General features: G+C 33.7%; 3 protein-coding genes and 1 long non-coding RNA gene across 11 annotated transcripts; 2 read left to right on the top strand and 2 right to left on the bottom strand.

The window, feature by feature from the left end:
• Positions 1-23: 23 nt before the first annotated feature.
• LOC126870542 (uncharacterized) lies at positions 24-10,230 on the top strand. 3 transcript variants are annotated; one of them, XR_007691361.1, is made up of 4 exons: positions 24-521; positions 3,034-3,212; positions 9,004-9,225; positions 10,097-10,230. It is a non-coding gene; the product is annotated as an uncharacterized LOC126870542 (long non-coding RNA). The 3 variants fall into 3 exon arrangements; XR_007691359.1 differs by lacking the exon at positions 10,097-10,230 and having other exon boundaries at positions 26-521; positions 9,004-9,250; XR_007691360.1 differs by lacking the exon at positions 10,097-10,230 and having other exon boundaries at positions 91-820; positions 9,004-9,250.
• On the bottom strand, positions 2,293-13,533 carry LOC126870538 (lymphocyte cytosolic protein 2-like). Of its 2 annotated transcripts, XM_050628345.1 has the most exons (9): positions 12,141-13,533; positions 10,177-10,239; positions 9,257-9,315; positions 6,451-7,028; positions 5,815-6,158; positions 5,593-5,740; positions 3,374-3,547; positions 3,085-3,223; positions 2,293-2,569 (listed from the first exon to the last, which is right to left on the bottom strand). In XM_050628345.1, exons 1-9 carry the CDS (start codon positions 12,222-12,224, stop codon positions 2,422-2,424), a joined length of 1,737 nt encoding a protein of 578 aa, XP_050484302.1. In that variant the 5' UTR covers positions 12,225-13,533; the 3' UTR covers positions 2,293-2,421. The 2 variants fall into 2 exon arrangements, with proteins under 2 accessions (XP_050484302.1, XP_050484303.1); XM_050628346.1 differs by lacking the exon at positions 2,293-2,569 and having other exon boundaries at positions 3,361-3,547.
• A 201-nt stretch (positions 13,534-13,734) lies between these two features.
• Positions 13,735-19,567, top strand: LOC126870541 (glutaredoxin-3). Of its 2 annotated transcripts, none has more exons than XM_050628351.1 (3): positions 13,735-13,923; positions 14,273-14,909; positions 19,437-19,567. In XM_050628351.1, the coding sequence occupies exons 1-2, from the start codon at positions 13,874-13,876 to the stop codon at positions 14,895-14,897; spliced, it is 675 nt and encodes a 224-aa protein (XP_050484308.1). In that variant the 5' UTR covers positions 13,735-13,873; the 3' UTR covers positions 14,898-14,909; positions 19,437-19,567. The 2 variants fall into 2 exon arrangements, with proteins under 2 accessions (XP_050484308.1, XP_050484307.1); XM_050628350.1 differs by lacking the exon at positions 19,437-19,567 and adding an exon at positions 14,989-15,224.
• Positions 15,294-21,858, bottom strand: LOC126870536 (RRP12-like protein). Of its 4 annotated transcripts, none has more exons than XM_050628342.1 (23): positions 21,577-21,858; positions 21,321-21,489; positions 21,071-21,197; positions 20,209-20,391; positions 19,966-20,125; positions 19,708-19,880; positions 19,403-19,638; positions 19,152-19,319; positions 18,973-19,081; positions 18,739-18,903; positions 18,532-18,653; positions 18,334-18,448; positions 18,028-18,264; positions 17,736-17,962; positions 17,525-17,648; positions 17,149-17,437; positions 16,911-17,068; positions 16,556-16,818; positions 16,319-16,482; positions 16,063-16,248; positions 15,911-15,958; positions 15,619-15,778; positions 15,294-15,547 (listed from the first exon to the last, which is right to left on the bottom strand). In XM_050628342.1, the coding sequence occupies exons 1-23, from the start codon at positions 21,710-21,712 to the stop codon at positions 15,457-15,459; spliced, it is 3,810 nt and encodes a 1,269-aa protein (XP_050484299.1). In that variant the 5' UTR covers positions 21,713-21,858; the 3' UTR covers positions 15,294-15,456. The 4 variants fall into 4 exon arrangements, with proteins under 4 accessions (XP_050484299.1, XP_050484300.1, XP_050484297.1 ...); XM_050628343.1 differs by having other exon boundaries at positions 15,619-15,775; XM_050628340.1 differs by having other exon boundaries at positions 15,848-15,958; positions 21,577-21,857.
• Between the last annotated feature and the right edge of the window lie 3,051 nt (positions 21,859-24,909).

Here is a 24,909-nt window from a genome sequence, read left to right as displayed (position 1 = left end):
GCGGCTAGGGAATTTTTCAAATACATCGTTCTTTGCCTATGAAAAGAGATTTCTGACCACAGATTCCCGCGCAAAATACATTCAAATTGCGTTCTTTTCCCGATCTTTCATGATTCAGCCCAATCTATCACTGTTTCAGCAATATATGGTGGAATTTAAATGATCCGTACATTAAAAATATTACGAAGCGTACCGTATCATTGCTTAAGTGAATCGTAGTTTATTTTTCGTTAGAAAATTATTATCGTCGTAGTATGTAGAGATAACGCATCAAACGCTTTATGATACACAATTTGCTTCTCACGTGTGTTATCAAATTATATAATTACAGGATATTGAACGAACAACATGTATGTATGAATCGAGGTTCATGTCTTGCGCCGAGCGCATGTCTTATCAAGGAATATCAGATACACGAGTTGTCTAGCATTGTGCTCTTCTTAATTGTGTTGCAGTTGTTAAGTAACTGGTTCAAAGTTCACGCGCACACATTTACTGCATGGAACCACCGTCCATCCAAGGTTGATTTCAGAATGTGACTTCGAATTACGTTATGTATATATGTATAATGCATCGATTCGTTTTCTCCACGATTGAAAGCCAATTCACACAATAAGAGATCTCGTGTAATCGTCTAAAACTCAACTAGAAAGCTGGGAACTTGATTACACGAGTGTTTACTTAATTGATGTTATCGTTATCAATCGCCGAACGTAGTTTCGAGATAAACACGACTGAGTAATAAACTGTCGGCTGATCAATTCGAATTTAATTTTTGATTAGTTTCAATCGTGTTAGCATCGATAAACGAAGAACATAGGTATCCGTAAAAGGCATTCGCATATAATTGTACTTCATTAAAACATTTACATAATAATTAATTAAGCCCCAGTATATTAAATTTCGTTTCATTTAATAATACTTTCATGTTACTACAAAAATTTAATACTATCAACATGAAATATAGAATTTAATAGAAAAACACTTCATTGAAAAAGTACGTAATCATACTTTTTATGAGTACCGTAGATCGCATAGAAACAGCTAATTGATTCCACGCATTCACGATTCCACGTTTAATTTTCATCTGATGTAGAAACGTCTACAGAATAAAGATTTTATTAAATATTTATAATAAATTAGGAAAAGAATTCCAATAGAAAACTTTTTCGTCTTTTTTGAAAAATTATCTTTTATTCTCACAATGACATGGCAAAATATAAATGCATAGATTACAATCTATTGGTTGATCCGTTAATCTGTATACCGATATATATAATATCGAAAAGTATGTACGTCGGTTTCATCAAATTTAGATATAAAAAGAAGAAAGGTTTCAAGGTCGTTTTTTGTGTTCATTTAAATATGGCACTTAACAGTCTAGTAAGTAATTGGTATCAATTCAGTCTAATTAAGTTTCGTTATTATAATAAAACTGATTACTGTAAAATATTGAATTTGTCTTTAACCCTGTGTAGCTTTTGATCTTTGTTTGTGATATTTTTAGACCTCCACATATGGCAATTAATGAAAAAGGTAATCTTAAAACGACCTTGATGTTCTTTTCTATTAACCTTTCTTGATTACGATATATTTTCTTTCATCGTTTATAAATTTAACATACCTCTTGAAATATATCTACAATTGTCAATTTATCTCGAGTTACCTTATGAATTGTGGTACAGATCACATTATTCTTAAAGTATTTCTTATGTACATAATCACTTTTTATAATCAAACATGTTTCTTTTTACGCAACCAATAGCAATAAAGAGTAGTTACTTCTTCTTCGATCTAGATTTATTTCCTTAAGTTAAAATTATAATAAACCAAACAAAACACGATACGAAACTTTTTCGGCAGTATCTCGAAATACTACTGTTTAAAAGAAAAGTCTTATTTACAAATCTATAGCATATATATATATCACTGCTTAACTTCTGAAATTTCATTTTCTCGAATTATCTTATAAAAACAAACCTACAGCAGCAAGTATACAAAAATGATAATATCGATATGTGTACAAAGTGATTGTTCTTTCTGTTACAAAAATAACAACTACCATACATCGATACTTCTCAAATCTCATTGCCAATTTGCAAATTCAACATTAAAGTACTGCTTGTAAATGTTAGTATTAAAAATATATGCGATTCATATCGTCGAGAGATCTATTTCTTTTCTTTCTTCCTTGTAGATATCAAACGTTTCTCCACATGCGTGTCACAGTTCATATAAATGCATTCGAATCTTATCAAAAATATACAAAGTTGATTTTCGACGGATGACGAGTACAAAAGGCACTTGTTGAATAAATATTATACACGCAAAACCATCGTGTCTGATCTTTAATTCCTTTTAAAATTCTTATTTGGGCAGTGTTTGTATTGCATAAGCTGGTATGTGAGAGCATTCAAAGGCTTATTTAGGCGGAGTATCTGTTAATTTCGTGCTCCCCATTTCCACGCCACCGCTATGAAGCACAAGTTCCTCTCGCGTGTAAAACATTACGATTTCCTCGACATTCGAAAACGATTTCTCATTTACTTTTGCTGATCCTAATGCGTACCTATTCGACAGATATATGATATTCACTTTTATTCAATTCCTTATCAACTCTTTCTTACTTTCTGCTAAAACAAATATTATAAAAATTCTTTTAATCCTTAGAGACACTGTCATGTGTGAAGTTTCACCCTATACGAGCTTTATTTTAATATCATCATTATATTATCAATATCACTGGTATCATTTAATATTATCAATATTATCATCGCAATGTTATTGAAGTAATTATTGCAAACAATATCATTTCTATTCTTCATCTAATATTGAATAATGATAAATTCCCTTGTTTAATTGCTTGACTTTTAAAACTTTTTCAAAATACTAGAGTGAACTTTCACCCAAGGTAGTCTTTAAGTTAATAATATTTTATTTAATATTTTTGAAGAGATTTTCTTATTGAATTGTTAGTTATAACTATAGATTTAATCATTTCTTTCTAATTATTTGTTTATTTATTATTATTAGAACAAGTCCGGTACTCAGCAAAGATATTTATACGGACAAGGAATACCTTACCTATTGTCAGGTCTCTTCCTGACTGGAACGTTATACACCCTATCCTTGTACCAGAGCACCAAAGCCAAAGGATTATTCACTTTTGTCGTAGACGGTCTCAGGAGAAAGTATCCGTCTTGAGGATTACTGTAAGTACTTTCTAAACATAGCAAATTCATTCATAATTAGTGTATAATCTAATGAAAAAACGCAAACTAAGTGAAGTTGAAGCACTTGATTATTTTTATAAAATGTTAATGATGGTTATTATTCTTGCTTTGAGTTTACTTGACTTACGACAAGGACTCACGTTCTTTGATAAGACTTGTTGCTTGTTCTCTGGTAACATTGTGGAACCAAGGCTTATCAACGTATGATTGTCTCTCAGGCGGTGGAGGTAGTGGTCTCGTAGCCCTTTCCGATGACAAAGAAGTATTGCTATGAGAATGAGGCAATGTGGCCGATTTCTTCTCAGGAGATCTCTCTGAAAGCAACACAGAACACGTTAGGTACACTAAAATCTCACGCAACATAATAATTTTTTGGATCTATTAAATATTCAATGGGAGATTCATATAATTTATTAATTTATTATTTTGAAGATACAGTCAAATTTACTATAGTTTGAGGCCAATGTTTCACTAACTTGATAGATTCAGGCGGGCTTGAGTGAGGGCTGCCTGAGTTAAACATTCTGAGAGACTCGCCTGACGACGAATCGCGGTGTTTAAGGACACGTTTCGTTTTGGGTCTCCAATTAAGGCTGCCATTTTCGTAAAACCTTCACGTTCACTCAGGGAGTGAACAAACTATTTGCAATTTTATCGGAAAAATTTTAATCACATTTACCAGAAGAATGTGCACCGACATATCATCGTCGAATCTCATTCTATTCATTACCTGGCGATATAACTATACACAAATTTCACGTTTATTGAGTACGCTCAGTGTCGTCCAATCTTGAATTCGAAGAAAGAATTAAAGGAAAACAGTGTTTTCTTAGTCGGTTTCGCTTGTAAATTATCCTAAACACCATAAACAGAATCAGGAATAAATGTCAGCTAGAATCTTTTTGTATGCAATGTATCTAAATTGTAATATCGAAAACAATTTATAACGAACACTGTTAGTCGATAGATTTGAAATTTTAGTCCATCCGTACAAAATTGAAATCTTCTACTACAAACCAATAAATAATCAATCGCTGGGAAAAAGCTACTGAAGAAATCTCTCGCGATATTTAAAAATTGCTACAGAGAGAAGTTGCTAGAGAGTTGCGACAGAAGAACTACAAACGACCGAACTCTTCGAAATTAATACACGGACTGACGTTTAATCCAAGGCTCGGCCGAATAAACAACAAAGCTCGGCCATCCGTTGGTCTCTCAGTATGGGGCACCCCGTCTCTTCAAAGTTTAAAAATATATCGCTTACTTCGTACTTATTTTCAGGTTGCTCTAAGTCTTGAGGTATTTCCAATTTTGTAAGAAAAAGTCGAGCGTTTCTACTGAGAAATTTGATGATCCTATCTTTCAAGCATGCATAGTCAATGTGTATACAAGTATACGAAAGAATGCGCAAACAATGTGGCACGCGAAGAATTTGCTTCGCAAGAGGTTGTTGTACCTGGTGGATCAGGTGGTTGGGAGTAACAACACCGTGAAAGCCCCCGTTTGATCCTCACTATCATATCGGAAACCTCATCCGCCAGACGAGCGCCCAAACCTCCCAAAAGCTGTTTGCTCAATCTCAGATAAAAACACATTCCATCCCACTGTTTCCTCTTCCGTTTACAGTGATAAGATTTGAATGTTAACCTTTTGTATAATTAGCTTTTAGGAAATCGTAATCTCTTCGAAGCATTGCTCTTCTGTTTAAACAACAGCTTTAAAACACTGCACTTGTCCCTGTTGCTATTCATATTATTAGTATTACAGTATGGTTTGCATACAGTATACTTAATAATTCACACGCGTTCTTGTTTATCTTAACGAATTGTTACCACTGAAAATTTGAATTTTTTGGTAATTCGAATTGTCAAATTTGATTTGAAATGTCTAAATATATCGGCAGAGAACGACTCGAGATAATGGGAACGATAGTTCATCCATGACTGGCTGCAATTGCAATGCGCATCAGGTTGCAGAGATATTGGGGGCCAGCCAGTTGCCACGCACATGTTTATGAGAAGTTGAGACACCGAGAGTTTTTTATTATTTTAATATAATGCAGCCTGCACTTTTTGCTTCGTTCCTCGTAACACGTTGCATTTTCTATCTTCAACGATTTCAGTCTAATTACTTTCTTTATTTTGGTATTCACAGTGGCATGAGACGTAATTTTATCGTATCATGGAAACAACTTTCTTAATATTTACCAGTATCATTTTGTACACATACAGGACAATTAAACAATATTGCTATAAGGGGTTAAAAAATTATGTGTATATATATATATGTATACATAATATATATATATTGTGTATACATAATATATATTATGTTAACTAATTATAAATATTATACAAACCCTTTAGTTTGTCCAGATCTGTTCGACTTGGAGTTGGAGTTGGAGAGGGGGTAGTTGATGACTGGGGAGGTTTTGCTGGTAATGGCGGGGGTGATTTTGTATTTATCGGCCTTTGAATGGGATTTAAATAGTACCCATTATCATCTGACTGGAAAAGTAACTTCCGTTCAATTTTTCATCGAATTAATTATCATAAAAGGAAGATAGAATTTATATGCTTACTGTTTCCGTAATCGATTCATAAATCTCGTAATGTTCTTCTTCTTCCTCGTAGCTCGTAATACTTGGTGGTTGATAAACACTCTCCGCGGAACTTTGATGACCGCTGCTCAACGATTGCTTACTGTCCACCTTCAACATGTTCTTCTTTTGATTTTGTTCGATTATTTGTTCATCAAACGCTTCATACTCGTCTTCGCTCTCTTCCGTTCTTGTAGGCAAATTCGCAACCAGATCGAGGTTCCTAAGCGTTGCAGGAGGCTTTGTTTGATCTTTGCTCGATTTTTCAACGATCGTTTGGTCTTTGTTCTTTTTTGGCTGTGGTGGCGGTGGAACTGTCATTCTTTCTGAAACCATTGGTTAAGAAAGGAATTATTTGTTAAATTATTCGACTTTTTTTTTTTTTAGATCACCTCTCACATCTTGGATAAAATAACATCATAGAGAGATACGAGTCAATGATCTTGAGCCTTCGATTAATTTCAAAAAACGATAGAACGCCAGAATCATTTCACGACTATAATCTTTTCTTTCTTTTTCACTGTTTAAAAAAACGCTAATCAGTGATGCTAAATATACAATTAAAGATTGAAAGCTTCGTGATCTTTTTCTTTTCTTACTAATATAATCCTTACTAACTCTGATTAGAGTTGTTCGTCCTGGTTTTCGACGCATTATGCAGAAACGATTTCCGGGGTTGAGTAACATTCAGAACCGAGACCTCCACATTTTTTCCTTTCAATGCTTCAGACTTCGGTACCGCCATTGGCTTTTTGGTATTTCTAAATTCTAATTGTTCTTTAAGTTGCTCGGCCAGAGACTTTTCCATTTGGCTATGCAATCTGGACGTATTCTTTAATGGCACAGTGCTTGTCTCCTGACAATTTGCATACGTGCTCTCGTCATTCTGCATGGGACCACAATTGGCGTAAGTTCCTTCTTCCCCTTGCCTAGACCTTGCTTCCTTTGCTCGGACATCTTCTTGTTTAAGGTCCGCGTTATTTTCTTTATGGTTGTTACTTTTGGCTCCATAATTTGATCGAGAAACTTTCTGAGTTTCTGCTAAGGTATTTTCCTCGTTTGCTTCGTCTTCGAAATCGGTTCCCCAGGATCCGGTGTCGCTTAAGGGGTCCTCGTTCGATTGAATCTCGAGTATCTTTTCTTCTACGAATTTTTCAGGTGTCTTCTTTACTTCCTCCACGAATGTCCAGAGACTCCTAAACAATTAATAAATATTTCGAATGATACAATTTGTTATTGATATACTGTTTGGAGTAATCGAAGGATCGTATAACTGAAGTCTTTAATAGACAAGTAGATAGAACGACCTTCTTTAATTTTACAAGTTTAAGTCTAAGAGGAGAGATCAGAGAGCAGAGAAACTTTAACTAACATCGGACATAAGTACATCTTACTCGTATTATGCGATAAAGATTGACTTTGAGGAAATTGTTAGAAAAAAGATATGTAAACAATAAATAATGAATATAAAAATCAAAATGACACGGAGAAGAATCTTCCAATTGTTCCGAACAATCCATAAATTATATATTACACCGCATGGAAACGTGTTATATTAAACGTAGAAATAATGGCTAAATCAATGCATTTAAAATTAGCCAGAAATATTTGACCAGACTCTTTCGCACGAGCGATATCAAATGCTGTTGCAATAATATTAAATATCGTAGCTTTTAACGTCTCTGTTCTACGCCATTCGAATTTTTTAGAAACGTTATCTTCTAATTATTATTAGGAGTGGTGCATGGTAATGTCGCTGCGTTAACAGTCGTGTTGTTGTCAAGTGGAATTTCCTTAATAAAAGAAGATAATAAATTTTGTGGCGTCAGTGACGATATTGGATGATCGAGGGCGTCCCACACGATAGAATTACGCACTTATGGCACCGGTTTGTATAATCGGAGCCATACTGTCTTGTTAGCATGGCCTTCGGAAGTGCTAGCCGTGCCATATGTATTACGATTTTCGTCGAGCCGTTGAACCTTCCTCTCAGTATGCATACTGTGTCCCGCGACGCTTTCTATAGCATCGTCGCTCGCCAAATTTTTCACCGACTCAAGCCTCCGCGATGCTTAGAATTGCTCACTCGAATAGCTATTCTAATATCGACAGAATGCAAACACATCAACCTCAGCGTATATGTAGTTATAACCTGTTAAATACAGTATCTAATGACGATACAACTCTTTTGTTCATACGAAATTCAATAATAGAATGGAAGTAGAACGCACGTCTTAACACCTGCATCGTTTTTTCGATTTCAAGTTTCACATTCTCTTTTTACCAGAATTAACGATTCATCGATCAACGTTGCGTCAACGCAATAACATTTCACTTTCAATTCTTTTCTTTTTTCATCGACCTATGTCGTCAAATTCTATTGTTTTTCTCTATAAATTATTGCTTGGTACCTAATAGTCCTTATATCCGTAATGCTGATTCAGAAACATGTGAATTTTTCTGCATGCTGACTCATAATATTGCTGCCCTCGTTATGCAGTTAAAATATTCTATCTACCATATCGAAACATTCGAGAAAACTAAAGTTTTATTACTTTTTTCTACAGTTTTTGTATTTCTTTCTTCAATTTAAAATATTTAGCCATTATTTCGTAACAACCTGTATAATATATCTATACTCAAAAGCAAAAAAAAAAAAAAAAAAAAAGAAAAAGAAACGCAGAAAACGCAGAATATTTTAAGATATATTGAGAAATAAGCAAAATGTTAGACGAAGCGTTTTAACTAATTGTAAGGTGAAGCAGAATGGTCAGAGGAGCTTTTCTGTTTTCAGTTTTCAATTTTCAAGTAAAATTGCAACTTATTGCAGTTGTCGAATAAGAAATTCTAATGAAAATAATTGGTGAGAGAGTACAATTATTCGTGAATTTTATCCGCTATCGTATTTGTTTGCGTTTCACGTTACACTTATACTTTTGATAATAAAAAATAGACTCGAGTATTTCAAATTATGGAAATACAATAGATACGTTAATTTGATTACGTTCTATCGTAAATAAATTAATATTTATGAATGTTAAATATAACATTGACTTTACTATTTTCTAAGTATTAAAAAATATAGAAAGTCCAGGATGGAAGTATTTGCATTTTCAATTTCGATTACATGCAATAAGTAAGCTAAGTAAGCAGAGTGATTTTATTTTATAGATTTCACGAATCAATAAAATCACTGGTCCGGGAGATCTTCGAGTTATCCAGAATAGAGTCCTCTGAGAAATCGTGGATCACGACTGGATCGGATCACGATTCGAAGGTGTGTCTCGGGAAGATGATTTGTAGAGAAGAACCGTTAGACCGTGACACGGAGCTTCGGGATTCTACTTGGTCACGGGAACAAGTTCACGCTGTTCCACCATTTTTCACGAAGAAGTAAGATACGTCTGATATTTCGTTCTCTTACCATATCAATGGACGCGTGAGATCACTCTTCCACAACGCCAGCTTCCCTTCCGTCAAGTGCTGGAATAATTACAATTAATTAAGAAGAGTATAAGAGAGCACACGCCGGTTGGAAACGAAATAACGACACGAATTATGAATGAAACCGCTCGACGCTCACTGCATTCTACGCGCATTTTCTCTTTATTCAACGGGCTAGATATTTCTTTTTCTTTGTACGATTTAAGAAAAAGATGTAAACTAATATTCGAGTTTCTATTAATTGGAGTATTAATTGGCGAAACACCTACAATATCCGATAAAAAATTAATATACAGCCTGAATAATCATCTTAAGCATACGGTAACTAGTATTACAGATGATCTTTTGATATCGAGATATCGAGACTTGTTGATGTAGCGAATAATTTGAAATTTAAATATCTATATGTATCTGTATCTATATAATATGTATATACCTGTGTCAGATATCTTGCAATTTCTAAATATATACATATACATCCAGATTTATTTCAAACTTTGGTAATATGATCATGACAGACGTGATGGAGTTTCAAAATGTTTAAAAAACGTACATGTACGATATATTCCTAAAATATTTTTACAAGTCAACCACTACAAATGTCTTTCGCTTATTTTTTTTCAACAATTGTCTCTATGAAAAAAAGTTTTGGTGATTTCTTTTTTATTTGCATTCTACTGAGACGCGATAATCTTAATCGATTAAAAGTTAATTTGATTTGAGGATTTAAAAGTTCGCGATAAACGAACTCATTATGTTTATAAACGTTTCGTCATCAATCCGTATAAGTAGTTATCGATGTACCATTGTATCAACGTAGCTATAGATGGCACAGATGTTAATCAACGAGACGTGAATGAAAAGGGAAAAAAAGAAACTGTGTAGGAAGACCTTCCTTACCAGCAGCTCGTCGCCATCGACCTGCCGTTTTGTGATGGCTTTACAGCACTCCTGCAGCCCATTCTGCAAAAGCAAGGATAACTCGTTCTATCAAACAGAACGTGCATCGCTGATAAAACGATAAGGAGCACACATGTATCTTGTGCAAATATTTACATTACGACGATAAAGCAAACCAGTTAAATATACAGAGCGTATCCTCTTTTTTCATTTTCTCATATTCATTTCTCATTTTCATTTTCACATATTTCCGATAATATATCAAGGAAATGTTTTCAAAATGTTTGCAAAAATTAGTCAGTTTTCCGTCTGTCACACATTTTCAAAATTTCTTTTTTCGAGAAAAAGTCAAGGCCACCTTTCATCAAATCTAAAATATATGATGCCATTTTAAAAGGGTCAAGGTGACTGACCTTGATTTTTTATTAAAACAAACATTTTTGGAGAATTGTTAATATCCAAATGTGTAGCAGACCGGAAACTGACTAACTTTTCTTCAAAACATTTCTTTACGAATGAACAGAAATAGCTGAAAAATGATAGCTAATTTTATAATCAGAGGATGCACCCTGTATGCAAACTATCTTTACTTTATTGTTTGTGCGTTATTGTACTGCTGTTTGAATTGACTAGAATCGATACGACATATTTCTCAGAATTTTACCAAGTTTAGTCTTGTACACGTGTATATGACAGCCTAAATTCTTCGATCATGTTAGTTCTATCGTTGCATCTATTGAATCTTCTATTGAATTAAACGCGTGTCGTACGTTGTCTGACTTCAGCTTTTGAATTTGTCGCGCGAAGTTCAATGAAATATAATGGATACGTGTACGCGATGTTCGTTCTATTAATTTCCTTCGTTTTCCTCGTAAGTGATACATTTTCGAGAAAGTTTCACTACTTTTTGTACGTGATACGACGAATAGATTTTTTAATATCCTATTATTTTCATGCAATAGAAAAACCATAATAATAAAATAAATATTACCAAAATAATATTTTAAAATTGACAATTATAATATTTTTTATATTTCCTTATACATTAGAACGAGTACAACGACTTATAACACAATACAGTTCAAAGTTACTAAAATAAAATATCAGAAATTTAACATTTACGATGAAAATGTTGACAACTAATAACGTGAATACTCTTATATGTCCTCATTGTAAAGTTACATTACATAAATAATAACGCGAATACTCTATGTGTTCTCATTGAAAATTACATTATCGTCTTATTTTGTGATTACATTACCGTGTTTGATATTTTATCCGTGTTTGATATTTTTATATGTTAGTTTACAATCGAAGTGTTTGCTTTTGAACGGTATACTCGGTCGGTATACTTTCGTTGCTCGATCATGTTCACACGAGTTCAGTGGCTTCTTGTATTCTAGTCGCATGATTTTATGAAAATAAAAAGAGAGTACGTATAACGTTGAACGTAAACCTCATATACACATTCCGTATTAGTTAAAAATACGCACGTGAACCACTGTTTGTACACATGAGTTTCATATGCGAACTTTGATATTCTTAATGTGTCATGCAGTGTGACAGGCAGTGTAAGGTGAACTAACTCGTTCTGAGACGTCACGAAGGGAAAAAAACACATGTTTATTGATCGTTTCCCTATCTACCGATTTACGCAAATAATTCAACGTACATTAACGCTTTGCTTTTGCTATATATTTATCGTTTACGAAACGTAGCAACAAATTATACACGCAGGATCTTATCGAATCATTTATTGTAAACATTGGATAAAACATACTGAGACGAAACTCGTTATTAATAGAAAATATTTAAGTTTTTAAATTATAAATATTATAATTATTCCAATCCTTCTTATGATTATATTCTACGAATCGTCTGAGATTTCGGTATCGAGTTCGTGTCAATCAATTCGCCACTGACAATTTCAAAGATGACTTTTCACTGAATCAGAGTTTACTTACCTTTCGAAGTAGGCACAACACATCATTGGTGCTCCAATTCGATATGTCCTCAAGAGCGTCGCTTCGCGACAACTTTTTGAACATTGCACCGCGTGTTCACGCGACCGTGACAAAAAAGCGTCGCACGTGTTCACCGCCCAGTCGCATCTGCATCTGGCATCTGGTTTTTGTGGGCGAGGTGTCTTGAGTCTTGAGTCTTGAGTCTTGACTCTTGACAACCCTCGCTGCTTCGTATTTTCCTCCCCTGCCCCACTCGTTCTACTGACGTCCATTGACGACTATCTCATACATCCGTATGACGAGCTAGGCATCGCCATTCCGATTGGTCACTTTCTTATGGTGCACCTGTTTTAGCCGATACGATCTGGTACCAGTGGTTCTCAGTTTGCAGAATTCCTCCCTTACGATATTTCGAGAGTTACTGAACGAAAATCGGTAATATCTAATGACAAATTAACTGGCTTCTTGTTCCTTTAAGTGGCCATCGTTATACTTACTAGTTTTTTAAATTCCTTTTGTGGAGCGAATTTTTACTATCTAAATAAAGGGAGAAATACTTGGGATTTCTTAGAAATGTATTTCTTTCCATAACTGCACATATAAGGTTCCATTCACTTGAACAATTAACGGAACATTACTGTACTGCTTGACCAAGTAAAAATCAAGTTATACTACGATTTATCATAGTACGTTCTACAATATCGTTGCATAGCTTCTTTGCAGGTTATTACAGTTAACATCTTAGAGAGATATATACATTGGGGAATTAATGTTTGGTAAAATAGCTTTCCATTTTATATGTGTTACAAACTATGAATTGAATTTTGGTTTCCCCTAGATTTTGAGATTTTATGTACCTCTTCCGACTCGTCCCATTGGATAAACCATGATTATATAAACAGATCTGCACACTCATTAGGGAAAACCGCCCGAAAACTGAGTCGTATCTAGCCGTGAAAAATCAACATTGAAAGATCAACAAAGTCCGTGTTCTTGCGAGAATGACAGAGATAAGTAGAACGTCTTTGTCTCCATTTAAGGCATTCATAGCATGTCACGCATGCACAGAACTTCTTGTTTCCCACATTGATTTTTTATAACTAGTCGAGACTCAATTTCCAGATTTTCCCTAGGCTTCGGTATATGAGTGTCGAGATCTTATATGACCGTGGAATAAATTATAGAATAAATTCTTGTTTACGTTACCTTTCGGTTGAGAATCAGTGGCTTAAAGTCAAGTTCACAATGTGTAATACATTTGTCTTTTCGTTCCATTTTCACTAAAAATATGTTATATCTTTTATATTGAATTAAATGTTTTCTAAATTGTTTAAATTTAAATATTATGTGCTTTTTTTATTGAAGATTCAAACAAAAATTGGTGTACATACATATAATTTCCTTAACAACATTTCAATTTATTTTATTCGTTAAATAACAGAGAAATAGTAACGATAATTAAGCCATGAATTAGTATTGTTCACAAATTATTAAAAAAATTTAATGAAGTTTGTTGTAGAATACCATGTGTAGTAGAACTATTCTACTATAGAATGTAAGGGATTGGCGAACTACTGCACAGCCGCGGTAGTTTCGCATTTGTGAATATAAAACGTTTATAAGTGCGATGTTAAAAGTTGCGTAGAAGCTGTCGTAGTGAATAAACGAATTTGCAGAATATTTCTTGATAATATTATCGCGTGTTTATCAATTACACAAAGTAAAGTGACAGGATGTCTACCACTAATCTTAATTCTGAACAAGAATACAAGAATTACGTCAAGTGAGTAATTCTAAATAATAAGTAATTCAGTTTCTAGAAACAATATAACCTAGTCGATGAATATCATTCATTTTTTACCATATTATTGTATAAAAGATTCAGTTAATCTCAATTCAATTTGACTCGAAATATTGTTCAAAGTAGCGAAAGAAAATATTTTCTATTTTTACTTTTATGATGAAATAGATTAAATATTGCAATATAACAAAAGATTGCTACGACTTTATATTATTTTCGTTCGATGTGAAAAAGTTCACAATTCACAATTTTTTATCGATGTAATTCTGTGATAAACTAGGGAAATTGCTAAGTCGGTGATTTTCAAGGTCATGTTCGTTTGTCGTGTCAGGTCACAAGATCTTTCTGTCATTCATTTCTACGCATCCTGGGCCGATCAGTGTTCGCAAATAAATGATGTGATCGAAGAAATGAGCAAACTGGCCGAGTATCAGGGGGTTAGGTTCGCCAAGATTGAAGCTGAGAAAATACCTGATGTATCCTTGAAAGCTGGTATCAGTGCAGTACCAACAGTTGTTCTCACAAGAAATAACACCATAGTCGATAGAATCGATGGAGCTAATCCTGCAGCTATAACGGAGAAAATTAAGCGCCAATTATTGACCAGTAAAGATTCTATTTCCTTTGATACATGTAAACCCAAAGAAAAACTCGAAGAAAGACTAAAGAAATTAATAAATCAAGCACCCTGTATGCTTTTCATGAAAGGATCTCCTACCACTCCACGTTGCGGATTTTCTAGAACAATAGTCTCTATTTTAGATTCTTGTAAGACAGATTACCAGACATTTGATATTTTACAAGATAATGATGTTAGAGAAGGACTTAAAAAATTTAGTGATTGGCCAACATATCCTCAATTATATGTGAATGGAGAACTCATTGGAGGATTGGATATTGTAAAAGAAATGAACGAATCTGGAGAGCTGGAAAGAATGTTGCCTAAGAAGAGCTAATGCAAAAGAAACGTGAGTTTCTGTTTACATAAATATTTAAATACTTTTAGCTTAATAGAAGTGCTTAATTATAGGATCTAATTAATTCTAGGATATAATTAAGGATCATATAATTAATTTCTTTCAAAAAAAAGACCGGTCCCTATATTAATATAATTATTTGTAAGTTATTTTGTATCAGTTGTAAGGATTTCAATATTTGTTCTATGGAAATATGCAATAAATTAAACCATCTGTGTAAAAGGATCTTTTTGTAAGCGCTAATTTGTAGTCAACAGATTGCACAAGACAAATAAATAGTAATATAGGAATTCTTTTGCTCTATAACGAAGTCACTTTGTTTTCAAACAATATGTCAATTTCTCAAGTGTTTCTGTTAATATTAATCCACACATGTTATAAATCGTCACAGATTTTTAATTCAATGTCATTTCTTGTATATCTTTATATCATACATTTTATGTATCTACAAATTTATAGCCAGTGAAACCTACTCATAATTAGAGACTCATACCACAAAAGCATAGTTTTTGAAAATTTTTTTATGGTATATTATACTTTAGTTTTTCCTTTGCTTCATTCCAATTTTCGCACCTTTCTTCGCTCCTTTAATAATGTTCTGAAATTTACTCGCATTTTTCTTCTTTTTTCTGAAGATAAAAATGAATCAATTCAATGCGTATCTTCAACTTAAATCAAAATTCATGGTATCATCATTTACCTTTTGTTTAATGCTGCTCTTGACAGAGGTACATAAGCATATGGATCTGGTTTTCCTTTCCTTTTAACATCACCTCCAGCCTTTGATGCTTTATATTCTGCTCCTGGTACATATTCTGTTGTTGATCTTTTCAATGGTCGATGTATTCCAGACCCTCCTGCTATGGATACCAAAATTGTTATTAAACAACAGACCAAAATTTACTATAGATAATATATTACTATTATACTTTGATACTTCAATGTGGATCCACTCCTTACGCTAATATTATCATATCTATCGCTATATTTACGTTTTTTATCCATTGCTTGCGACATGGCTACAGACTGAACATCATCTTCTGATCATGTAACATAAAAATTCATTGACTTCGTTCACTTGTTTCTTTGAATTACTTTACATTTTTCTACAATTCCTAACATCAAATCTAACCCCAATTCTTACCATAATCGTCTTCTGAATCACTGTGCAACAAAAGTGCAGATTTCTTCTTTCTCTTGGGTTCTGGTTCGTTATCTTTCTCATTATCTACTGTGATAATAAGACGGCCATCAGACGTAGTCTTAAATTCACGATGTTTCCGTTTTATAGCCGCTATTTTTGAATTTATAGCGACTGTAGGTTGTGTTGCTACAAAAATTATTTTGTAAATTTAATTCCAACTTCGACTAATCGAATTTTGAAAAATATCTAGACTTACTTGATATATTTCGAGCAGCCGCAGGATCAACGAGATCAACAATCTCTTCATTCTCATGAATCCAGGCTTCCTTTCGCGATGTTTTTTTCTTCCTTTTCCTTGACTCTTCATTGTCCATATCTTCATCGAACTCATCATCGCTATCCGCCAATATTTCTTCTATACTGAATTTTAATAAAGATTATAGAGTTATTTCTGTTTAAGAAAAATTGCGTTTAAAGTAGAATACGAAGTTACCTTTTAGGTTTTCTCTTTGCATTGAATTCGGTATCCTCGTCATTTTCTTGTTTTTTCAATTTCCTCAATTCTTTTTTCTTTTTCTTCGCTTCTTCTGCCTTATTCATATTTTTTAATCTCTTATGTAACATCGCATTAGAAGCTGGAATCATGCCAGAAATTGTTTCCATTCCGTATTTTCTTATTAACTTTACGAGAATATCTCGTACTTTTTGTCTGAAATGCCTATGGCAGTCATCGTTCATTGCACATAAAGCGTCTATCTGCAAATTCATTAATTCGTTTTTTTATTGAGCTATATGGGATTTTGTTACTAACCTTTTATTGTTATTAATTAAACGCCTTTGTTACTAACCAACAATTTTAAATTCGAAGCAGCAATATGAGATGGCATCACGGTAATATATACTTTGATATATGCCAATGCAGCTTCTACAATTTCTCTTGTCGGACTTGTAACAAAAATACAAGCTTGTCCCAAGATTTCTTTAACTGTCTCTATACCTAAAGATCCTGTTGTAATATTTTTAATATGCTATTATTTATTTTTATACGAAATATTTATTTTAACTTTAGTTTGAAATATACTGTACCATTGTAATGATATGTAACGGATGAAAGCGCCAGCAAGGATGCGGTACTATACTTTTCTATCGCACCACTCAAACCAACCATGAGCATATTAACAAAGTCATTAAAATGTGTAGGATTTCCTACAAATTTCTCCGCAATAATATTTAAAAGTTGGTATGCAGAAGTTCGACATTTCGCATTTAACTCTTTTAAACACATTATTGCTTCGGGCACAATGGCTTCTAAGAACTTAGTTTTCTCAAGTTGTGGATGAATTTTTATGAGATTAATTAAGCATCTTAATCGTGCCTAATTAAAAAAATGAGTAAGGCTTATTTGTTAAAATTTTCATAAGAAACTGATATTATAGAACAATGTATGTAAGTTAGCACTTACTCCTCTGCTTGGTTTTGCGACTTCAGTAGCCGAGGATATTAATAATTTTTGTATCTCGCGTCTGTATTGAACTACAAACTCCTTACACGTTTCCTTCTCACTGCCACATATCTCTTCAAAAAACCTGAAAGAACACACAAGTAAAAACTAATTTTTGTTTTTGCAGAAAAGATAATTAAAATATTTAATTCCAAATATATTAAGAAGTTACCTATATGCTTTCTTCTGTTCCTTGGTTTTAGAAATGTCTTTAAGAAGTGGTACACACATATCGTAAAACGTCTTTAATCTATTAATGTCAGTATAATTAATAAATAATCTTATTATATCGTGAATACTTTCTTTGAAAAAGTCGTCGATATCAGGTTCTTTCAACTTAAATAACGCACGATCGAATAATTCGTGTACCAATTCCTTATCCGCAATTGTAAGATACACCTGTAATTGTACAAAATATTAGTTAATCTCTTTAAAGAAAATTACTCCTTCTATGCACAAATTACTCTTATTGTATCATATGTAGCAAAGCGTTGTCCTTCTTCGTCAGTTCCAAGTGGCTTAGTAGTGTATAGATTTAAAAACAATGGTAAATAATTCTTTGCAAATCTAGCTAGTTCATGTATATCTTCTTTTTTGTCGTCTTCAAGTGCTTTCGTTATTAATCTTCGTAAGGCAGACATTATCGACATCCTTAAATTTTTTCTCTCATTTAAATTTGTCCCTAACAGTTTAGCTATATTCTAAACAAGATAAAAGTTATCTCATGGATACTTGATACTATATCTTTTATATTTATCTCTGATATATACCTTGAAATTATCTTTCACATCAATAGCGTTGTTGCATATACTTGGTAAAATAGCCCAGACTTGGCAAACGAGAAATTCGTAAGTTTTCCCGCCTACAGGTTCGGTTGCTTTTTTTCTAAAATTGAGTATAATTATCATTAAAAATATCAATATAAGATAATTTATACTCTTATAATAAAGATAGATTAAAATACTTACTCGCACAATGCAGCGATAGGTAGCAATGTTTCCATGAAGAAAGTAAGTGACCCACCTAGCACACAATCTTTCAATAATGGTAGTAACCAAGTTCTTTTTAAATTAATCGCATTGTCCGATACCTATAGAATAGAGATTTATATTACTGCAGTTATAAAATAAAGTTTTTGTTTCTAAGCATAATCCAGTTCATATAGAATTACTTGCTTTCAATGGAATCAAATTTAAAACTGTCTCCAGTCCGAGTACTCTTATCGCAGCGCCAATAGCGTACTCTGCGTCATTTATCAAAGAAAAATTATAGAAATCACGTAACTCCGCTAGACTTCTCAATATTTCTACTAATTGCGGACTTCTCGCTTTACCAGTTACCTGTAATAAAAGGGAACGTTGAATTGTACAACATTGACAAAAGGATAAGAAGCAGAAAATCGATATTACCTGAAACAGTAGGGCTGTTAAATCAAGAATATAACACCAAGCTTCCAAATATTGATAACCTAATGCTTGATGGATCATAAAAGTTATCTGATTGATAGTGTCCTTATATCTAAAAGTATGATATAAATGATGAGATATAAATTATAGATACGAAGAATAATAATTAAATCTAATCTTACGTTTTCATTGATTCTTCGGTTTCACACATTTTACCGACACAATCTTGTAATAAAATTTTTATCGTGTGCGAAGAACCAGATATAACTTCAGATTTGCCCGAAAGCCACAATTGACTACAAGTGTTCAAAATTCTTGGTAAAAGAGTTGCGCATAAATTTAATGAATTGCTATAAAGGAAAAATACATTCAGCAATTACTATCTCTTCAATAAAATTGGATATAAGGAGTTTAAATATAAAAGTTTGTTTACTGCGCTAAATTTAAATACGCTTCTTGCATTACAGTTAGCCATGCTAAGGTTGGTTGTGTATCAGTTGCTGGAGGTTGATAATCATATAAGGCAGTAATGATTTGCCCATTTCTTTGTACTGGTAGAATAGCTTCTGATGGTCGAGAAACGAACAAACCATGAAAGGTTTGTAGACAACATGAAGTTACTAACACATTTTTCATAGTCATAAGCTTCAATAAAGATTCACTGATAGTCTGGAAAACAAAAGTTCGTAATTGTATAATATAAATATATGTATTTCCTTAACAAATGTTGACAAATACCTTCACATGAATCTTTGGTAAATGATGGAAAATGTCTTTTAGTAGTGTAAGGACACGAAGAACATTTGTAATACCATCAGACTCGGAGTCAAGTTGACCAATACAGAATTTTGCAATGTATGGAGTAGCTGGATGATATTGCGGTGGGTTTTCACCTTTCATGATATCACCTCCTATAATTATTAACATTGTAATATTAAAGTTTATCAAAAATTGTCCAATTTATTTGAATAATTTCTTTATTCAAATTCGTGCTACCGTTTAATATAGTACATATTCCATGTTGTGCCGATTGTCGTAATTTGTGTTTATAGTGTGTACTAAACAATAAAATGACATCCAACACTTGCATCGTAGATGAACTAGACCATGTGGCTGCTTCTTGTGCTCGAAGGAGCAAAGATAAACAATGAATACACTGTGAAAAATGAAAAATATAGATAGTATGCCTTGGTGTAATATCTAAAATCATATAAAGAAATAGAATGAAAAACAATTTACATGTCGAAGTATTAAGTGCTCTTCCGACGATGCATATTTAACAAGGATACGTAAGAAAATTCCACTTGCAGATCCAAATTGGATATTTAAAACATTTTTTGGGACAGTTTTTAGGGCCATGCCTAATAACGAGAGCGTGGCTGCGATTGACGTATCCGATTCAATCGCTTCCAAAGTGCTCATCTAAGATATTAATATTTATAATTAGTTTGTCCATACCTTCCTTAACCCTTTGCGAACGAGTATCGGCATATAGCCGCCAGAGTCTGCTCACAGTTCCGGGTACTTATTTTGAGATGTCTGACGTACGTCTATTTTTCTGAGCGATAATCTCATGCGTACTTACGCATGGATATAGTAAACTAAACAGTGCTATGTTTTTGATGGGAGAAAACTATAGATCTTCAGAAATCTTATGTTCCGTTTAACATAAACTCGCGATGCAGGATGATGGCCGAGTGAGAACGAATTTCAGTCTTTCAATGGCATTACCAGACGAATCGACAAGCTTTTTATAAATTTTATATATTTTTTATAATACCTTATATGTACACAATGCCTAAAAGATTCAGAAGAGGTTCGATAGTGACAGTAGTGATGACGAATATTATTTTGAACCTGACAAGATAGAAGACAACAACAGTGCTTCAGACAGTGGAAATAAACTCTGTCCAATAGGGACATAGCTCAGACATTTCAATATTTCTAGCGATAGTCACGGCGATGATGAACCCTCAACAACGCAATCGTTCAACGTGTATATTTTCTCAATTGTGTGTGCCAATACCTCTTGTCCACAGCGACACCTGCTCGTCGAGCAGCCCCGTTCGCAAAGGGTTAAAAAGTGTTTTGTAATACATACCAATGCAGCAAAATATTCTGTGCTAGATTCATTACCACCATGCTGTTTTATAATCTCTGTTACAGCGGACAACACAGCTAACATTTCCTTATGCAACAGTGATTTCGATTGAAAATGATGTAAGAACCTGTAAAATCATTATACAATAATATTCAATTAATCGCTCAATAATAATCATTTAATAATATCTTCGAACACATATTGCTGATATTTAAAACTAAGTTTGATTTAAGTACGATTATGCACTAACCTACTAAATGATATATTTGAACAATTGGTAGCAAAGGTATCAGCAGTGTTTTCTGTACATGTTTCCCAAGAGTTACCTTTGCTATCAGGTGTTTCTACCTGTGATTCAATCCCTTGAATAGCATTGTGTTTTTTTAAACTTTCCTCTGTTATACCAGGCTTCGCAGAGGCTAAGGGAATTACAAAATTTAATATAATATCAAAGACAAAAGAAAATTCATAAAAAATTCTAATCATTGATATTTGTAAGTTTATACCTGTTGAATCTTTGAAGAACATCCAGGATGCCTGTTCCCGATGCTTTTTAGTTTGTGGATTAGAGCTGGAGCTCTGACCCTTCGGCCAACGTTTCGCCTTTTTCCGGCTATTTAACCGCAATCCCAATTTACCCATCTTCTCCTACCTAATTTTTGAGTAATATATACTTGAAAGGTACGAAATTTATTAAGACAGATATTTCTTTCTTTTATCCTTAACGATAGAGAGAGGTTAAATCTATACCGTACGTGCTGCTAACGTCGTATTGTTACGACGTTATTGATGGCGTCGTATGGGAAAATGCTACGATATTCTAATGACTGTCGAAAGATGGCAGCATGTATCCACCATTGTGTAGCTTAAATATATATTAATTAAATATATTATAAATATATTAATATATTAAATATAAGTTTCAAATTTCCAAGACCGTAAGCTTTTAAGTTTTATTTTCTCATAATTGAAAATTTTCAAATTCTCAAGTTCCGGAATTTGTTAAGTTTCAAATCTATCTATCTAAGTTTGTTAAGTTTGTAGATCTATCAATAATAAAAATAACTTCATCCACAAATTAAAGGAGACTCGATCTTGGAAAGTAAATCGAGAATCAGGAATCTAAACGTCCGTTACCCGGAATGATTATTCACGTTATGATCTTTATTGTAACTATCGATGATTAAGCGTGTAATTAGGACGGCAGACGGTCATAGTTTAGGCGATTTGCAAAGTAGCCAATCGAATACTGTTCTTCCTCGAGGCGACGCGAAAATTTTCAAATTTATTGTAAACCGTATATGACTTATGAGTCCAGATGAATCAACAGTCACGTTCTCGTTTGATGGAGATACATATGTTATTCGATCGTGAAGGAAACGTTTGCCAGATGGAATCATTAACAGGTAGTAAAGAATAGATCCTCCTTGCACGAGGCCATGACCATCGTGGATGAATTGTCCGTTTCAAGAAGCGTTTGGTATAATATGTATTATTGTATTATCATTAATTATATTAAATATATTGCAATTATTGTATATTGTATATAGTATATTGTGCGTGATGGAAGAATAGAATGTGAATAATGCTATGTACCGATTTATGTCCTGGAACGTGTTAGATTGATTAGACCGCTGATTTTTATGCAAATTCATATTCTTGACTTCATCTACCATATTTTGGATTTCGTATAGTTGCTTTGCTTTTATGGCGGGGCAACTCAAAAACTTTCGCATTTGCTTTTATTGCATACAAAGTTTACAGAATTTTTTTCCAGCATGTTCTATCATGTAAAGCAGCATATTTATAATGCTTCACGTCAGAGGGCAAAATTATTTCATATATCGTTATCAATTTGGCCTTACAACTATACGATAACATACGATAGTACGGTTATGGCTCAGGAAAATGTCTTTATAAATTTCAAAACACTTCTTCTTTAAAGTTTATATTTCTTGAATTGTGGCATTATTAAAACAAAGCAGAGATACGAGGAATACAGGCGAAAGATACACAGCGTAAAATACAAAAAAAAAAAAAACTCTACTTTCTTAAAGAGCGTAAAAATAACGTAGACCTGTTGCTCGTTATGCTATATCTCGGTTTCACGTGTCGAGCGATCAAAAATCCTCTCGATCTCTTTTCCAACATCCAGACCATCGATCTTCCAAACAGTCCGATCGATCAAACGATCTACTAGTGACAAATGCTCCAAACTGGGAAATTTTTCCAAAGAAGAATTTCCTGAAAGAATCACATTTCCTTTTCAACTGCGATCCGAAAACTACGTTTGCGATTTAAAAAACCTTTCTCACCAGATATCCACGAATGAATAGAGTGAAATTAAGGAAGAGGGGTACGATCTTGCTTGCCGTGGTAATTGAACGCGTTTTGCCAGTTGCAAACGACGCCGTGCACTTGGCAAATTGCATTAGAAGAACAAGTTCGACCCACGACGACATGGTACCCTCGTTTCCAGTAATTGAACACGGACAAGAAGCGATGGTGTCATTGGTGACGTAGGTGGTGGGCTGAGACTGGATGGCGTATTGATTCCGTGACGTCACGAAAACACGTCCCACGCCGAATTCATGAGATTCCTCCTCGTTCCTAGCTAGCTTCCGGTTATCCAACCTTATCCAGGAATTTACGTTACTCGTAATTAAGGAATGGCTTTTTCGAACATTTTCGATCAATATTTGGTGGACGGGTCAGTTATTTTTTCGTGTCAATTGTTTTTGAAATGTGGATTTTCGAAAGTGTATATCATCTCCTAGAGTTAAGATACCAAGATGGCAGTGCTAATATTCAGAATACTTTGAAGATCGTTGTGATAAAAATACAACGATACAAGTTGATAGAATAATTAAAAAATTTATAGTGTTACAAAAATTCCCCTTAGCGAAGAACATGAAATTTTTTAAATAACTTTTAATTTGGATCTGTGGTCTTAAAATATTTCGTAGGTCACGAGTTTCAAGTTAGAACTGATACTAGTGCTGACTGTTTAATAATACATAAATAATAATAAATTAATAATAAATAAAAGAATCTTTCTTTTTCTAAGCAAGCGGGCAACATTTTTACTTAGCAACGCAAACGAACAAGCTAAAAACAAGTTTCACATAATCACATCGAGGACAGTGATAAAATGCATGTTGCGTCGATCTTTCAATCATGTGCTGTAATGATCCGAGCGGCTATCGTAGAAGTATTGCGTTATCGTTTATTACACCTTGAGATGCAAATCCTTCTTAATGCCAGAGGATTCTGTCGAACGAGGCCCCTTCCTTATGTTGCTAACAATTCGTACAATTAACATACCATAAATGCCAATTACATTTTTGCATCGTTAAGTCCACGTCTGCGGTGCGGAATTTCCAAATTCGGAAGTAAACTTGAAAAATTAATCGATCGATATTTTAGGGCGAAAGCTGCGTCACGCGGTATAGTTAATTCACGGTTTTACCAAGGGGACACGGTGACAGGACTACAAAAAATGCACCTGGCCTGACCTGGAACGGAGTTTCTATTCCAGACGATCTTGCACCCCTTTAAGCGAGGTTCTACCCCTTTGTCTAGTCTTTGAAGTCTTTAGAACAGATCCAGCTGCTAGATCTTTTATGCCTCGACGAGTTTTCGCGTTCTAACTGGACACGTGCAACCTAGGGTTTCGTTTCCTTTTTTGTTTTTTTTCATTGCTTCGTCGGAACTTGCGCGTTTTGAGGCGTTGCCTATAGTACTGGGCTTCTTTGAAGACTTCTTTGAGGATTAGTCTTTTTAGACATAGATTTAATTTTTTTTTTAAATTGCCGAATCTTTTTATAGGAATTTTATAA

This window comes from Bombus huntii, chromosome 10 (genome assembly GCF_024542735.1).
Source record: "Bombus huntii isolate Logan2020A chromosome 10, iyBomHunt1.1, whole genome shotgun sequence".
Taxonomy (NCBI): Eukaryota; Metazoa; Arthropoda; class Insecta; order Hymenoptera; family Apidae; genus Bombus; species Bombus huntii.
Note: the sequence above shows the minus strand (reverse complement) of the source record. Positions and strands in the feature narration are given on the sequence as shown.

Coding starts and splice junctions, on each gene's coding strand:
- LOC126870538 (XM_050628345.1), bottom strand. CDS start 12,224: ATGTTCAAAAAGTTGTCGCGAAGCGACGCTCTTGAGGACATATCGAAT. Junction 6,159..6,450: donor GACGAACAACTCTAATCAGA/GTTAGTAAGGAT, acceptor CAATGGTTTCAG/AAAGAATGACAGTTCCACCG. Junction 3,224..3,373: donor AACAAGTCTTATCAAAGAAC/GTGAGTCCTTGT, acceptor TGCTATGTTTAG/AAAGTACTTACAGTAATCCT.
- LOC126870541 (XM_050628351.1), top strand. CDS start 13,874: ATGTCTACCACTAATCTTAATTCTGAACAAGAATACAAGAATTACGTC. Junction 13,924..14,272: donor GAATACAAGAATTACGTCAA/GTGAGTAATTCT, acceptor TTGTCGTGTCAG/GTCACAAGATCTTTCTGTCA.
- LOC126870536 (XM_050628340.1), bottom strand. CDS start 21,712: ATGGGTAAATTGGGATTGCGGTTAAATAGCCGGAAAAAGGCGAAACGT. Junction 20,392..21,070: donor CAGAATATTTTGCTGCATTG/GTATGTATTACA, acceptor TTAATATCTTAG/ATGAGCACTTTGGAAGCGAT. Junction 17,069..17,148: donor CGTTACATATCATTACAATG/GTACAGTATATT, acceptor ATATTACAACAG/GATCTTTAGGTATAGAGACA.